At 38.9% G+C, this 17,248-nt stretch overlaps 1 protein-coding gene across 4 annotated transcripts in view; it reads left to right on the forward strand.

The window, feature by feature from the left end:
• Nucleotides 1-313: 313 nt before the first annotated feature.
• tep1 (telomerase-associated protein 1) overlaps nt 314-17,248 on the forward strand; it is a 39,483-nt gene continuing 22,548 nt past the window's right edge. For 2 of the 4 annotated variants that reach the window (XM_053646283.1, XM_053646286.1), the window contains exons 1-19: nt 314-399; nt 3,174-3,762; nt 4,929-5,102; nt 5,337-5,486; nt 5,633-5,797; nt 6,819-6,956; nt 7,088-7,159; nt 7,405-7,526; nt 8,519-8,676; nt 9,251-9,360; nt 9,505-9,583; nt 9,908-10,094; nt 11,104-11,320; nt 12,885-13,037; nt 13,363-13,434; nt 13,539-13,660; nt 14,229-14,306; nt 14,915-15,061; nt 16,017-16,308. In XM_053646283.1, the coding sequence (XP_053502258.1) occupies nt 3,208-3,762; nt 4,929-5,102; nt 5,337-5,486; nt 5,633-5,797; nt 6,819-6,956; nt 7,088-7,159; nt 7,405-7,526; nt 8,519-8,676; nt 9,251-9,360; nt 9,505-9,583; nt 9,908-10,094; nt 11,104-11,320; nt 12,885-13,037; nt 13,363-13,434; nt 13,539-13,660; nt 14,229-14,306; nt 14,915-15,061; nt 16,017-16,308 (2,991 nt within the window). In that variant the 5' untranslated portion in view covers nt 314-399; nt 3,174-3,207. Of the gene's footprint in view, nt 400-1,276; nt 1,343-3,008; nt 3,061-3,173; nt 3,763-4,928; nt 5,103-5,336; nt 5,487-5,632; nt 5,798-6,818; nt 6,957-7,087; nt 7,160-7,404; nt 7,527-8,518; nt 8,677-9,250; nt 9,361-9,504; nt 9,584-9,907; nt 10,095-11,103; nt 11,321-12,884; nt 13,038-13,362; nt 13,435-13,538; nt 13,661-14,228; nt 14,307-14,914; nt 15,062-16,016; nt 16,309-17,248 lie in introns of those variants that run through there. The other 2 variants (XM_053646284.1, XM_053646285.1) reach the window with 2 other exon arrangements.

Genomic DNA, 17,248 nt, shown 5'->3' on the forward strand with positions numbered 1-17,248 from the left:
AATAAAGACAAATTTTCACAGCCTTCTTAGCTCTTAGTTACAAGGGTGCCAATATTAGTGGAGGGCACTGTGTGTGTGTGTGTGTGTGTATTCATATTTATCCCCCATATTATATCTATATATATCTATCTATCTATCTATCTATCTATATATATATATATCTATATCTATCTATATATATCTATATCTATATATATATATATATATATATATATATATATATATATATGTATATATATATATATATGTATATACACAAGTTCTCTTATATATTGTGCATTACGGTGTAAGAGATTTGTTGGTGTACTGCCAATAAGGAAATGTGGAGTGACCTAACTCTAACCCTAGTGAAATCTTCAACACAGGTTAAGAGAAGAACAATGACAATTTAACGTGGTGGTAAGTTTCATTATTCTGCTTCCGTGTTCGTCATAGTTTCCACAAACTGTACGTTTTATGCATTACCCGGTCAACTTTATGTCTCTATTAGTCTATGAGCCAAATGTTGAGGTTTTATACGGGTGTGACAGTGGAGCTGGTGTTATAAAGTCAATAAGTGTGGTGTACTAGTTATTTCGTGTTAATATTCCAACATCAACTGCAAAGAGATTGTGTTGATTTTTCGTTGCGTTTATTCTGTATATATTTACATCATGCTTCCGGTATGTTGTGCCATGCTGTGACTCTATCTATCTATCTATCTATCTATCTATCCATCTATCCATCCTCTTTATCTATCTACCATCTTTATCTATCTTACATCTTTATCTAGCTATCTATCCAACCATTTCCCTGCCTTTCTAACGCCTGTTTGAAAATTTCTGCACTTGTGACTCACTTTCTGCTGCTGTGGATATTTCCATATGGAAAAATCTACACCCAATTTATACCCAACTCTAGACGATTTATACCCAAGTCTAGACGATTTATACCCAAGTCTAGACGATTTATACCCAAGTCTAACCCTTGCTTTGGTGTTTAATCTCACTTAGATACTGTAGAACTGCTGCGTTATGTTATGCAGCTGCTTAAGTCAATTCTCTGGGTTTGCCATTCAGAATATATAAATCACCTGGGTGTAGTGCACACGTCTGTGGTGGGAAGATTTTTCCTGTGTATAAGTGTCCGAGTTAGCTTTAACACTAACCTTTTAAGGTAAAAAAAAAAGAGTAATTAATCTGGGATAGAAAATGTGGACTGAGTATTCAGAGTTGAGTTATATATGCAAGGTAAGGATTTAATACTGAAATGAATCACATCAGTTTTCACTCTACAGACTTGAGCAGGATTCACAGTTTGCAAGGGAGTTACGCACAGGTGGTCGAGTTTGCCTAAAACACAGGTGTGTCTCGGTTACATGCATTTTTAAACATTTTTTAAAAAATGTGTTGTTTTTTTTTTGGCATGATATTGGCTTAGACAGTGGAGGAAATGAAATCTTAATCGGAGACATCACTTAGCTTAAGCGCTGACTTATTTATGGATAAATTATAAATAAACTTGAAGTGAGCTGTTAGTGCGAGCAGCAGATGAGTTCTCAATCAGCTTATCTTTAAAACAATCAGCATGTTTGTGACAGTCTATTGTTAAAAGCACTACAGTGAATTGAATCGAAGCTGATTGGATGTCCTGCGCCGGTGCAGGAAGAGCTCACTTCACACTATACTACAGTTTTTACAGAAATCTTCTTAGCTTCTTATTATATGCATGCACACATTTTCTCAGTAATCATAGGGTGTGTTCCAGCTGAATGTTGATTAAACTCTTGTGTTGTGAGTCATGGCTTTAACCTGTGTTGCTTTAAGTCAGACTTGACCAGGCTCCTTAACTGTTTTTATAAAGCATTTTTCTAAATATTTAATATCACCTATTGCATTACACATCATAATCGACACATCATTTCTAGTCATTATCACAAGATGTACATTCCTTTTTGGAATTTATCGTGAATAAACCTTGGTGGATTAAAATTATACTACTCGTTTTTAAGTAAAATAAACACAATTCATAAGTCAGTAAGCTTCATACCAGTCAGATGAGGCGGGAATAAACCATACAGTGGGAAATAGCAAATTGGTCAAATACGAGAGGAACACAACAGAAGGGTTAAGAAAACAAAGAAACCTTTCCTATGCTTCATTGTGCAGGTTGGTAAACATTTAAGCGTTTGCTTGAACAGTAAACTGGAAGGACCAGAGTTATGCAACGCTAAAGAAAAAAAGGGATTAGTGGATGTTGATGAATGGGAGCTCATTAGTTTTGATTTTGTTGTGGTGATGTATAAAATCCCAGGACTGACAGAGAGACGTTGATGGTTCCTTGAGCAAGACATTTAACCCTATAAATTGAAATTGTGCTGCTGAACGAATTCTGCATTTGGATAAAAGCCCTTTATTGCCCGACACTGTATAAAGCAAAAGCAATTTGCTTAAAAAAGGAGCCCACTTCTTTATATTCATTCACTGTTTTGTGAAACTGTAAATTCATTTTAAGAAAGAAATTCAGTGTTTTTTGGCTTTTAAAGCAAGCTGATCTAAATTGACTAAATTGTATTTTTTCTTCCTGTTGTTTCTTCCAGCATGTTTTTTTTACTACCTCTTTTTTTCCCCTTCAAATTTGTAATATTTACAAACGTACCAATGTGCATTAAAAAGATACTTGTGTGACCATTGCACGTGTAGTTCATAAGTAGTAGAAAAAAACAATAAGGACAATATGAAGCTCAAAGAATTATAAACATGAGAAGATAAACATGGTAAAGTCTGTAAAACTAAAATATCAGGAATGATGATACTTTAAAAAAAAATAAAATAAATTTAACCCAGTGGGGTTTACGGTGGTATCAGTCAATCAGTGTGTGCATCAAGAGTGCAAAAGTGTATGTACCCTTAGGACACAATGAAGATGCTTATTTTAATTTACATTTTATTTTTTAAAAATCTTTCTGCATTGTTTTTTGGAGATGGATTTATAACATTGAGGTACATTTTCCCTTATTTTCAAACCAGAAACCTTTGTGGGGGCTACAAACTTTTGCACATAACCATACTGCTCTGGCAGGTGAGCAAAGTCCAAAGGTCTTCACCACTCCTTCACTGTACCGTTGATGCACACACCCTCTCGGACAAAATACACCTACTATATGATCTTTGCTCTTTCTTTCTAATCTCCAGAAACGTGTAGGAGAAACAAGCTCCTCCAGAAAGGATGGAAGTCACACCGCTTCACTCGGACTCGAGCGCCAATATGGAGGCTCTGCGTTACTCGCGCTGCACTGGTCAGAGTCTGGAGAACCCTATCCTGACCCAGGCCTCGTCGTTTCTCCTCCATCCTCCTTTGTCAGCGAACCTAACCTCGTCATGTCCTGCTCTCTGTCCATCCAGCCTGTCCTCCACAGCCTCGTCCTCTCTCCTGCTGTCCACGTCATCCAGCCTGTCCTCCACAGCCTCGTCCTCTCTCCTGCTGTCCACGTCATCCAGCCTGTCCTCCACAACCTCGTCCTCTCTCCTGCTGTCCACGACATCCAGCCTGCTGTCCTCCCCTCTGCTCAGCACTGAGAACACTCAGCTGAAGTACGACCCTCACACCATCTCTTCTCTCTGCTCTTCTCAACCTCTGAGCTCATTGATTCAAAGCACAGAGCCACCCACTGGTCCTGAATTTCAGAAATGTCTGAGTGGTGAACATGGAGATATAAAAATGGAGGAAGATGAATTGTGCTCCACTGACGAACTCACATCATACAGTGAGGAGCTAAGCGAGGTACGTCTCCCCAACACCCCCCCAACACCCCCTACATCAGCTTTAATTCCCCTAGGAGAACTTACTGGCTTAATCTAACCTCCTGTACATTTAAACGTGAACCAGCATTAAACCTTGTTTTGGAGAAAAAAAAGCATGCTAAAATGTAATATACATTTTTAGATAATATTTAAATAAATTAGAGCATCTAAGGGAGACATAAGGCAACTTGAGTACTGACATGTTGATGGGATAAATAGTTCACTCTGAAGTAACTATAAATGACACTGAAACATAAACTATAAGTTCCTTTGTATCAATGAATCTCTACAGAGTACCATAAAGTTGTTCTGGAGTAATGATAAGTCTCTCAGTAGTATCAAGACATTGCTTCAGAGTATTATTAAGTAACTCTGGAGTAACTCCAGTAATAACTTAATACACATAAGTTGCTTCAGAGTACCCTTAAGTCACCGTGGAGCAAAAATGCCAGTCAGTATTACCAATACATTGGTCCAGTGTACCACTAAATCCCTCTTGAGTTATGATAAGTCACTCGGTATTACCAATAAGGCGCTCAGAAGTTCCAATAAGTCTCTCCAGAGTGTCATTAAGTTGCTCCAGAGTAATGATAATTTGCTCAGTAGTACAATTAAGTTGCACTAGTTACTTACTCTGAAGTATTGATACTCCAGAACTATAATTTGTTTTGGAGTACCTATAAATTTCTTGGTAGTTTCCCAGAAGTAACTTTAAGTAAGCTTTTCTGGAGTGTTAGTAAGGTACTCCAGAGTGCCTGTTAGTTACTCCATATATATAACTTTCTTCTGAGTAATGATGCGTTGCATCAAAATAACTATAAGTCACTCCTGAGTAATCCCAGCTGCCTTCCCCTAAATTGTTTCCACTCAGAGAACTGAGAAATGTTAAGAAGTAAGAAGTCAAATGACAATATCTTCTATGACACACTTAGTGTATCTACCGCAGGTTTAAAAAGTAATTACAGGAAAACTTGTGAATTAGCTCTAATACTTGTAAAAATATACAGTCATATGATCTGTAATGATGGTATATGGAGAGCATCCTTGATGATAATATGTCTGTTAAATATTGCATGTAGTTAATTATATAACTGATTATGTGACATGCTGTATGAGTGTGTAAAGTCTGTGTATGTGCATTTCAAGTCCTCGGATAATGAGAAACAGATGGAGATTGACCGTGAGCCCCCAGCTGAGATTCCTGTCCTGGATCTGAGGCTGACTGAGGAAGAGGAGACGCAGACGCTTGAGCTGGACGAAGGTTTCGGAGAGTTCGACTCGAGCTCAGACGAACACGCAGAAATACTGACGGAAAAGAAGGTGGTTTTGAGCGTTTTAACTCATTCAGTTCGTCTCGACTGTCGTGACGTTATGCAAAACCCTCCTCTGAGTTGTCTGTAGTTTTGTTTGTTCACTGACCTTTTTGAGCTCTTGGATGCTCTACCGTCTACCTCTCAGTGAGAATGTGACTAGCAACTGTGGTTTTCCTTACAAGCAACAGAAGACATTCAAACTGTTTCTTATACTCGGTCTGTGTGTGTTTTCTACAATCAGTATAAGCTGCTGAATTTCGTGTGCTGCTCCCTGGTACATAAGACCAGTTCTCCTGGCCAGTCGGACTGGGATTCCGATGGGACTATGTGGAACGGAATAAAACTCTTGGGCACTGACATCACCCTAAGTGACCCTGAGTTCCTGCTCAAGGTATGCTTTGGTGTGTGTGTGTGTGTGTGTGTGGTGTCTGTGATGAGTCTACAGGGGACGTATATTTTCGGAGAGTAACATCCTCTATTGCCTATATGGGCTATAATCAGCATATTTTCATTGAAATTCTGCTTTTACTGCACCAGGTGGCTGTTTACACCAGACAGGAACTGAACATCCGCGTCACAGCCAACTTCTTGCTCGCCCTCGCCGCTTACCTCCCCAACTCTAAACCGCACCTGAGGAGGTATTTCTGCTCCGCCATACAGCTGCCATCCGATTGGCTAGAAGTGACGAGGATATACAGCACGGTATGCTGGGAGTTTTCATTCGAACACGTTCTATACTACTTGATGATGTTTGTTTTCTCTGGCTGCCGTTACCCAGTAAGAGTGAGCCTTTTTAGAGTGTTCATATGGTAGTGGTATTAGTGGTTCATTAGTAGAATAACATAGTATTGTTTAGTATTATAGTATAAGTGCAGTGGAGGATTGTATAGTATGAGCGTAGTATAATATTCATGTAGCAGTGTTGTAGTATCAGTATAGTGTAGTGTACTGATACTACAAAATATTTTGTGGCAGTACAGAATAATATAGTATAGTATTTATATAGTAGCACTTACTGTACTATAGTAGCATAGTACGGTAAAATATTCATATAGTGTACTTTACCATACTTAATACTATAGTAGTGTAGTAAGGCACATTATACTACTATAATATCCAGTATAGTAGCAGTATAGCAAACCTTTTTTTATTATAAATTATTATTAAATTTAATTGTAGAGTATATTAAACTACGCTATACTGCTATAGTTGCTATTTAGTACAGTAATCACAAAGTATGAAATATTACAGTATAGTATTTATATAAGTAGAATATAGTAGTGTAGTATTCATAGGTCAGTCTAGTATTGTATATTAGCTGTACATTACTAAGATGGTATGAAATCGAATAGAATTCACATCATTAGAGTATAATATACTGTAGCAGGAGTATAGAATTTATATAGTAGTAGACTAGTATAGTATATAATCTATCTATGTCTATTATACTATAGACATTATGGTATAGCATAGCATACTGTACTGCTAACTATAGAGTGCTCACATAGTAGCAATATTGTAGTAAAATATTTGGACATCATGTTATAGCATAGCAAGCTGTACTGCCAGAGAGCTTATATAGTGTGTGTGTGTGTGTGTGTGTGTGTGTGTGTGTGTGTGTGTGGTGTAATAGCAGTATATTATAGTATAGTGTATTCTTATAATAGCAGTAGTGGCAGTATTCTTTTAGTTATGTTTCTTTTCTTGTGGTTTGTTGTGTCAGTGTTTCAGCAGGTCTCTGCCATCGTGTCTGAAAAAGGCTTTGGCTGACAAATTCAAGCAGTTCAGCGAGTACCAGCTGGCCAAGTACAACACACGCAAACACCGCTGTAAACACAGCAAGAAAAAACGCAAAGCAAAGGTGCGCGCACACACACACACACACACACACACACACACACACACACACCACCATTAATATTCCTGTTCTGATCACTGCTTTATCAATGTTGATTCCCGCTGACACACTGTGTGGGTGTGTGTGTGTGGCAGGATGTGCCCCCTGAGAAATGGGAGGAATGGGCAAAACTTGTTGCAGCAGAACCTCATGCTCTTAAAACATATGTAAGTGTTTCCTTCACGTCCTCTTCCGATGTCTGCAGGGACGTTTGTTTCATTGTGTTTTTCTTTTTCCTGATTGGTTGGTTAGTGGAGTCTGTGGCTGTGTTTACAATATTGTTTAACACTTGCTTATTGACTTCCCCTTGCCATGGAATCAAATGGGCATCACTGCATTCTTAAAGGTAGAGGGTTTTGTGTTTGGGCTGTTGGTTGACTGTGTGTGTGTGTGTGTGTGTGTGTGGCTTTAGCTGCAGATGGACCAGCGACCAGCGGTGGATAAAAAACAAAACGAGTTCAACATGAAGAAACTGATAAAACGGCTCCACATCAAAGAGCCGGCCGAGTTCGTCATGAGCATCCTTGGGAAAAAGTATGTACTGTAGTGCTGTAAGCGGTTCAGGACAAGTACAGAACAGAAGTTAAAATAGAATAGTGCACATTACAGGTGGGCAGAGGGTAGAGGCATGGCGCGGGCGCAGTTGCTTGTGATCGCAGTTGTAGTCGGATTTAGTCGCAATTTCCAAGTCGGTTTCAGAAGCAACGGACAAAAGCGATGATACCTAGAAGACAGAAACAGGCCCAGAAGGGCACGGGAACCCTCTCAACAATATATAGACACACCAAGGCATGAGCATACAGTGAGCAGACAAACACCAAGCAGATGAACATATTCGAGAGAGGACCCAGTCACAAGAAGGGAGTATGTGTGGAGACAGGACTAACGGGCACATGACGGCATTTTACGGTGCATGGTGGCTTAGTGAAGCTTAATGAAGTTAGCACGTTTGCCTCGCACCTCCGTCTCCACCCTGTGTGCACGAAGTTTGCTTGTTCTCTCCGTGCTTCGGGGGTTTCCTCCGGGTACTCCTGTTTCTTTCCCCAGCCCAAAGACATGCTGATTGGCATTTCCATATTGTCCGTAGTGTGTGAATGTGTGTGATTGAGCCTATCCAGAGTGTCCCCTGCCTTGTGCCCCAAGTACCCTGGGATAGGCTCCAGGCTCCCCGCAACCCTGTGTAGGATAAGCCGTATAGAAAATGGATGGATGGATAGAATAGAGTTAGCGTCAGTGAGAATTTGGAGAATATACTGTCTTTATTTACACCATAATTGAACAGGGTTTTAATAAACTGGTAAGTACACAGGTGAAAACACTGAAGAATTATCCAGTCACAGCATGGGGGCGGAGACTAACATAAGAACTAACAATTGAAACAGAACGAAACCACATGGTGCCACGGAAACTTTATGTACATGAGAAAAGAACTCTGTACATGGGAAGTAAAGGATATATACTATATATTGAGTGTGTGTGTGTGTGTGTGTGTGTGTGTGTGTGTGTGTGTGTGTGTGTGTGTGAAGGTACCCAGCGGATGTGAGGGCGTTCTTTCGCAGTGGGCTCAGTGGGGTCTATCAGAGTGAAAGAGCCAATCAGAGGATGAGACTGAAGCAGGTGGAGACGTGGGAGACGAGACTGAGTCAGGAAGGAAACAACGCCGCCACCTGGGAAAAACTCATAGGTCTAAATAATAATATCCCTCCGTCTGTCTTTCTTTTTGGTTGATTATATATTTTGATTTATTAAGGAACAACCCATCACACTTTCCATCCTTTTGCTGCGAAACAAAGTTCGTTCCTGTTCTCACTTATGTTATAGCAGCTACAAACAGTCGTTCCCTCACCAGCTCTCTCTTTATTCTCTCTCTCGAGGTTAATAGGACAAAAAACACAGCATGCCGTGTTACTGAGAAACCTCAAAGCATAAAGTCCTGAAGGATTCAGAAAACTCGGTTTATCCCTGACACTGGAGACTCCTTCTATAAATGCTAAATAAAGGTCTCCTTACAGAAAACCTCACCTTATTAAAGATTACACAAGATTTAAAAAATCTGTTTATGTAGAGCATCCACCGTACAAGTCCCTGTGAATGAGCTGTCACTATAGAAACGATAACAAACAAGCACATTAATACTAATCTGTGATTCGCAGCTGCACTACTGTCGGAGCTGCTGTTATAGAAAATGACTGACGACCTTCTGACCAATCAGGATCCAGAATTAAATCCTGAATTGAAGTGCACTGTGTGTTTTGTAGATAATAACTCTCTCCCGTTCATGGCGATGCTGAGGAACCTGAAGAACATGATCATGCAGGGCATCAGCCAGAAACACCACGACAAGATCCTCAAACGACTGAGCTCAAAGGTCTCTCTCTCTCTCTCTCTCTCTCTCTCTCTCTCTCTCTCTCTCTCTCTCTCTGACACACATTAATGAGGTGTGTGTGTGTGTGTGTGTGTGTGTGTGTGTGTGTGTGTGTGTGTGTGTGTGTGTGTGTGTGTGTGGTTTCAGTCAGCTGTGATACAGAGCCGGCAGCTCCCCTTCCGCTTCCTGTCAGCTTATAAAGTCATCATGGAGCTCGACAATTTCGGTAAGAAGTCCAGTCTCACTTTTCAGGAAGTGTCCTGAAGTGCACTCAATGTATTGTACACTTGTTCTGAATGAAACACAGCCATAGTGATGGTGATAATTCTGTGTTAATTCTGATAATTTTATGGAATGTGGTGATAAATGATGAAATAAAAGCGAATCTGCATTGTTTTAATCAGATCGTCTTTGAATGATCGTCAACACTGCACTTGACCTCGCTCTTGATCAACTTGATTTTTAACTTTTTATTTAATCCACTTTTTTACCAGTCCATTTTTTGTTATTTTAACTTCTCATGCTCTTCGTGTGTTTTGCTCTTCTTCAGGCAATGTGAAGGCGAAGACCAGCAGGAAGGAAATCCTGCGTGGGATTTTGAAAAAGATACCAAAGAGTAGAAACTGTAAACGCACCGATTGGTCGACAGCGTCCCGGCAGAGGCTACGGGCTACACTTAAGGCTCCTTTCGTCCGTGGTGTCTATTTCTCGAAACTCAAAGTGCACCAGAAAGCCGGGTCTGTACATAACACTGATTGTTCGCTAAAATGTTCCTGTCTTGATCTTTAAAAAAAAAAAAAAAAAAAAAAAAAAAAAAAATATATATATATATATATATATATATATATATATATATATATATATATATATATATATATATAAAATTTGTTGCTACTTGCGTTTCTTTGATGTACTGCTATAGGTTATTGGTATGAACGATCACCAGGGGGCACTGTGGGCTCAGTAGAGATTGCATGTTTTCACGGCTTTATTTGGAGAAGATTTCATGCCAGAAAAGAAATCACACTAGGGGTGAAAAATGTATAACTCAATAAACAGGTGGTGCATTGATAACAACGTGTCACACTGAAAAGCAAAACTTTCACTGCATTGCTCTTACATCACTCACTTGGTCCTGCCTTCCCACAGTTTGAAGCTGCATTAATTCAGATATACTATTGAAAACCCTATTAAAACTGCCTGCTAACACCTTAGCATTGTCCTGGAACATGATGGTAACCTAGCAACGGCTTAGCAACCAACTGACACATTAACCCCCGTGGCTAACTACACGTTAAACATTAAACTGTTTGTTTTACAATGTTTAAATCCTATATCAATGAAACCTTGTAGTATCATTCAGTAAGCTCTTTTAGTGTCTTTAGTGGGTTCTGTCAAACAAAATACATCCATTAAACCCCTCAAACTCCCCATCCCCTCCACCCCCACTTTAATATTATTGGCTGTTTTGGGTAGATTCATAAAATATAATCTGAATTATGTCCATTTCAGTTCCAGGTTGTTACTTGACAAAATGTGAAACGTGGAAAATTCAAGGGGGTGAAGACTCGTGTACTTTATATAGAGAACAGGGAATAGTCTCAGACACAGCGAATCAAGTGCATAGTGTTTTAGTGAAGAAATATAGTGTGCAGTGCATGATTAAGCATGAAAGAAAGCATTTTCCAAAAGCTTCCTGATAGACATCTTATCTCTCTCTCCTTTCTTTTTCTCTCTGTTGCTCAGGCCGAGACGCTGCACTCCAGAGCTACTGCAGCGTTACCGTCAGGCCCTGGACAAAGCCGTACAGATCTCCTGCAGGCACAACATCCCTCCTCTGTCTGGACACACAATCATCATCGTCAGAGACTCTTTTAATATTGGTGGACCGAAAGGGGCTGATTTCTGCCTCCCTCCTGAGTCTTCAGATGGAAACGTAGAGAATGCAAACCTCTCCACTTCGGTGAGGAAAAATAAGGACAGTCTAACCCTAACTTAGTGTTAATGCCAAGAACTCCTTTTATTTCCAAAACACAAGCCATACATACATAGCCTTAAAAAATAATATTTCTGTTATATTATATGCAGTGGGAGAAATAAGTATTGAACGTGTCAAGATTTGTTTCAGTAAATATATTTCCGATGAGGCTATTCACATGAAATTTTCATCAGACATCACTATTAACTCAAGAAATCCGTGAATATAAAGAATTCACAACATTAAAGTCCATAAATAAAGTTATGTGTAATAAAATGGAAAGACACGGGAAAAAAGTTTTGAACATGCTAAGAAAAAGCAGTTCTCCAAGGCAAGGTAAGGCAAGGAACCAGCTGAAATCCGTAAGTAATTAAACGTCTTATCTGTGTAAATTAATATCAGCTGGGTTAGTAAATTGATGGTCTATAAAAGGGCTTTTCGTTACCAAGGTGTCACACAAGAAACATCTCATGATGGATAAAAGCAAAGAGCTCTCCCAAGACCTTCGCAACCTTATTGTTCCAAAACATATTGATGGAATCGGATACAAGACGTATTTCAAAACTTCTGAATCCTCCAGTAAGCACCATTGGGGCCATTATCAGCAAGTGGAAGCAACATCACTCCGTCATCAACCGGCCATGCACAGGAGCTCCTTGCAAGACTTCTGACCAGGGAGTCAGAAGAATAGCATAGAATAGAAGAAGCTCTTTACCGGGAGATTCTTGAGAAGAATCTGCTGCCATCCACCAGGATGATGAAGATGAGACATGGGTGGACTTCCAGCAGGACAACGATCCAAAGCATACAGCAAAGGAAACTCTCAATTGGTTTCAGAGAAGAAGAAAAAAAAAAGGTGTTAGAATGGTCCAGTCAGTCACCTGACTCGAATCCAATTGAACAAGATTTAAAGACAATATGTTTAGAAGAATGGGCAAAAAATCACACCTGAATAATGCGGCCATTAATTTCTTCACACAGGAAGCGTTTTGAAGCTGTCATTACAAACAATGGCTTCTCCACTAAGTATTAAATACATTTCAGTTAGCGTGTTCAATACCTTGCCTTACCTTGCCTTGGAGAACTGCTTTTTCTTAGCGTGTTCAATACTTTTTTCCCGTGTCATTCCACTTTATTACACATAACTTTATTTATGGACTTTAATATTGGGAATTCTTTATATTTCCGGATTTCTTGAGGTAATACTGACGTCTGGTGAAAATATCATGTGAATAGCCTCATCCGAAATATATTTACTGAAAGAAATGTTGACGCATTCGATGCTTATTTCCACTACTGTGTGTGTGTGTGTGTGTGTATATATATATGTATATATATATGTACTGTACAAAAGTCTAAAAAGGCACCATAATTTGTATAATTCAACAGTTGAAGTTTTGCTGTATGTCCTTGTAAACCTGAAACATCAAAGCATATGGTCACTCACAATCTGTTTGGTCGAACACACTTTAGTTTTAAATTTACATGATGAGGATGTCCGGCACAGAGGACATGCGACTCAGTTAGTCCTCTGGCTCTGTGTTTATAGTCGACTGAGGCGGCGTTGCTCCTGGCCATGATGATCGGCTACTGCAGCGAGCACACACAATTCCTCCTGGGAGACTACGAAAGTTTTCTTGAAGTCCAGATCGAGCCAGGTGGGCTTTTGGAGAACGTGAGGAGAATGACCAAGCTGCTCTCGGTCAGTCTTTATACTTCAAATATTTGTGTATGTTCTCATCCGAGAAATGTTTTTTTTGTGTTGTAGTCTGGTATAAAAATCTGACTTGACTACCAAGAACTGTTTATTTTTTTTTAATTTTATTAATTTCTAACATTTTTTTAAAGACATATATACTTAATTGTGTTTATCACAATTCCAGGAAACGGGTAATTACATTGACATTGAGTCAAAATCAGAAACGTTCATGTTTGTGCTGTTGTAGATGATCGTGGAATGCTGAAATGTTTGCGTTCACGTTTATTCTAACAACATTTAATGACACTTGGTGTCTTCTGTCTGTCAGGAAGTGGAAACTTCATCTCAGAAGATAACGCTCAATAGCTTCTTCTTAAAGCTTCTTGAGGAGAAATCAAAGGTCTCTGATATGAACCCTAATATTTTAAATACTTTTAAATGACCTTTGATAAAATATTTTATCCGTGTTTGTGTGGGTTTTTTTTTTTTTTTTCTGTCACTCAGGTGGATAACATCATCCTGCTGAGTGGCTTTGGGACTGATTGGACGATGTCTTCGGCTCTTGGCAGATTCCAGAAACGCTCCATCAGCGAACCTTTAGTGGTGAACATTTTAATCAACCAATTGTAAGTTCTGTTCAGTTTATGGTTCATAGAATACATATAACACATTGTTGAAAATGAGATTCCAGTGTATTATATGTACTGGAATACAGTGACAAGCTTTAGCAAAATGTTTCATTTTAAACTGAGGTCACGAAGTTCCTTAAACCTTATTTTAATCTGTGGTTGTAACACCGTGCCATTATCTGTTTTTATATCTGTTGCCTGGTTTCACATATAATGTCCATATATTGCAGAGATATAGTGCAAATCGGAAAGTTTTAAGTCGTAATTGGGGTAGCAATTTGGCAAAACCTGGCAACCCTCCCCACAAGCCTCTGTGAGTGGTTCTTTAAAGCTCAACATTTAAAGTAAAAACCTTTTGTTTCCCCTCGTTTTCCGGGATCCCGATGCACACACTTAGCATTCTGTAAAGCTCTCTTAAAACAATAACAACAAACATTCAATGAATATTTTTGGTATCTGTATTTGTTTTTATTTAGGACGTTATCCGTTCTTTCCGATTTATGTATTTGTATTCATTTCACTCCTATTTGAATCATCTCTCTCCTTGATTTTATTTTATTTACAGTAGCACTAGCGCGTACACAGATCCCAAACACGATCCTAAAACAGTGACCCTGTACGGCTTCAGTGAGCAGATCGTCAGGTAACATCACTTTTCTCTGTAAAGTGCTCGATGATCCCATACACTCATGATGACTGCATGCTATATTTACAAATATAGATTAATGACCCGTGGAATGCAGTGTGAACAGGAGTGGAGAATATTTACTGAGAAATTATACTGACATGAACGTATAGATTCTGTGTCAAAATCTCACTCGGTTAAACGTTTACCAGAATTATGTGCGTGTATAATTAATGCGTATGTAAATTCCATCAATGCACATCTGTACGGGAAAACTCACGTCTGTTTGGAGTGTGATTTAAGTGTCAAATTTTTCACAAGTTTAAAAATGCTCAGGTAATGCAGTTATTCAAAATCAATATTAATAATGAGTGTAGTAAGTGGAGTTATGTACTAAATAACAGTAAAATAGCAAATAGTTTTAATAATCACAATTGCACATGTGGGATAAAATGTAGGTGATGGGGTTTAGATGGGGTGTGGGTGTAAATGTGAATCAGACGTACAGATGTGCCTATATTATTGTATTGTCTCGTGTTGCGTTGTGATTCTATTGACTCGATATTTCAACACACTGTTTATATGTTCACTGGTGAGTCGATGATTAAAATATTTTCTTCCCGCAGGTTCATTTCAGAACGCGGTTCCTCCAGACTTTTGGATCACGTGGAGCAAATCGACAAACTGCACAAGATTCCTCCTCCAACAGGTTCTATTGCAAAACCAGAGAGAACCAATGACATCATGCCCCTGCCTGCAGTTCCCAAACTCAGGTACCTCCATACACAACATAATTAACAATATCTGGACATGTATGCTCTGTTCTGTAAAAAAGGCTGCTTTTAAATATGAGACTGTGCGCATGAAAAAAAGTGCCAACGTGAAGCTCAAAAAATTTTTAATATTGGGAAATAGAACACGGTACTAAAGAAAACAAGTTTAAAAAAAATAGTAAGTAGTAAAAAAAAAAATCTAAGCCAATATATATATATATATATATATATATATATATATATATGAGAAAAAGGAAAGTGTAGTGAAAGTGTATGGCTCAAATAAAGAAATTTCTTTATGGAAAAAAAAGGCAAAAAGTTAGAAAAAAGAATGAATAGTGTAGGACATATGACTGAAATAAAAAAATCGGAAAACGCAGATATTAGTCATGGAAATAAGGCTCAAATAAAAAAGGAAAAGGGAAAGGGTAGTGAAAGAAATAAGGGAAAAAATCTATAAAAGAGGAAAGTTAATTTAAGGAAATAATGCTAAACTAAAAAAAGTGTATAATAAAGAAGTAGAAAATATCTGAAAAAGGAAAGGGTAAAGAAAATAACTTTAAATTTTTAAAAAGCCTCAAAAAAGAGAAAAAAAATAATGAAAAGGGAAAAATAGTGAAGGAAAACTCTAATTCCTTAAAAAAAAAAATTTTTTTATTACTTTTTAAAAATTTATTTATTAATTATTACCAGTAATTAGGTTTTGTTGCTTCATATTTGAATCAATATTTTTAATCATTCTTCTTGAAGTTTTAATTACTTTTGGCACAAAACCATTTCCATACATTTACAGTTATATTTTAAAGAAATGACATAAAATAAGATAAAGAGATTAGTTATAATAGTAATTATAAAGCTAATTTTATTTTATATAGTTTATATTTCTCTGAAAGTTAAAGAGAGACTGGTGCAGCAAGACATTAATGCTTTCACGGCTTCCTCTTTCCGTTGTCAGGTGGCGTGGCGTGCGCGTCTTCATCTCGTCTACGTTTAGAGACATGCACGGCGAGCGAGACGTCCTGGTTCGCAGTGTTTTCCCAGAGTTACGGCGGCGAGCGGCTCCCCATTACCTCCACCTGCAGGAAGTGGACCTACGCTGGGGCGTGACCGAGGACGAATCAGCACGAGCCACTGAGATCTGCCTACAGGAGGTCTGTCGCTCCCAGGTGCTGTTGGGAATTCTGGGAGAGAGATACGGCCTGGTGCCGCCTCGGCCCTCGCTGCCTGACCTGCCTCACTACAGCTGGGTAGGAAGTATTTATTAGTAATTTATTAATTACTTTAATTAATCAATTACTAACTATTTATTCACGTTGTATTATTTATTGCAGTGATATCCAGTAGTCTGTTATCTGGTCACAAAATCGCATTTTTTCATTCTGTATCTTTTCATACTTGTGAAGTGTTGGGTGTAGATAAATACATTACAGCTGTATAAAGTGTATAAATATTCTTTTGGCCTGATATTTAATGCTTTCTACTGAATATGGTTGTCCTTAAGTACAAAATACATTTTCTTTTATTTAAAAAAAAAATCTTGAATAAAAAAATTGACAGAATGAAGAACAGGAACCAGAACTGAGAATAAATAATATATCTAGTTTTGCTTTACAGTGCTCTCCACTAATATTGGCACCCTTGGTAAATATGAGTAAAGAAGGCTGTGAAAAATTGTCTATTGTTTAACCTTTTGATCTTTTGACCCCCATGATGGTGACTAAAATGACTGAGAGAACCTCGCCCGGAACAATGATACCGGGACCCACCCCTGGAGCCAGACCCGGGGGTGGTGTTCATCGGCGAGCGCCTGGTGGCCGGGCGACCTACATAACCTGGCCAGACTCGGCCCGAAATGCCTGCGTAGAGTCGCCTTGTGGGCCTAACACCCACAAGGTGAAGGGTGGGGGTCGGGTGCGATGCCAGATTGGCAGCCAGAGCTTGTGGAGGAGGTGGAAAGGTACTGACTAGATATAGTTGGTCTCACCTCCATGCATAGCATTGTCTCTGGAACCAAACTTCTCGATCGGGGGGTAGTCTCTCTCCTACTCCAGAGTGGACCTCCGTAGTGATAAAGCTGCAGGGGTAGATGAGATTCGTCCGGAGATGACGAAAGCGCTGGACAATGTTGGGGTGGCGTGGCTGACACGCCTTTTCAATGTTGCGTGGAAGGCGGGTTCAGTTCCACTG

This window comes from Ictalurus furcatus, chromosome 17 (genome assembly GCF_023375685.1).
Source record: "Ictalurus furcatus strain D&B chromosome 17, Billie_1.0, whole genome shotgun sequence".
NCBI classification, from domain to species: domain Eukaryota; kingdom Metazoa; phylum Chordata; class Actinopteri; order Siluriformes; family Ictaluridae; genus Ictalurus; species Ictalurus furcatus.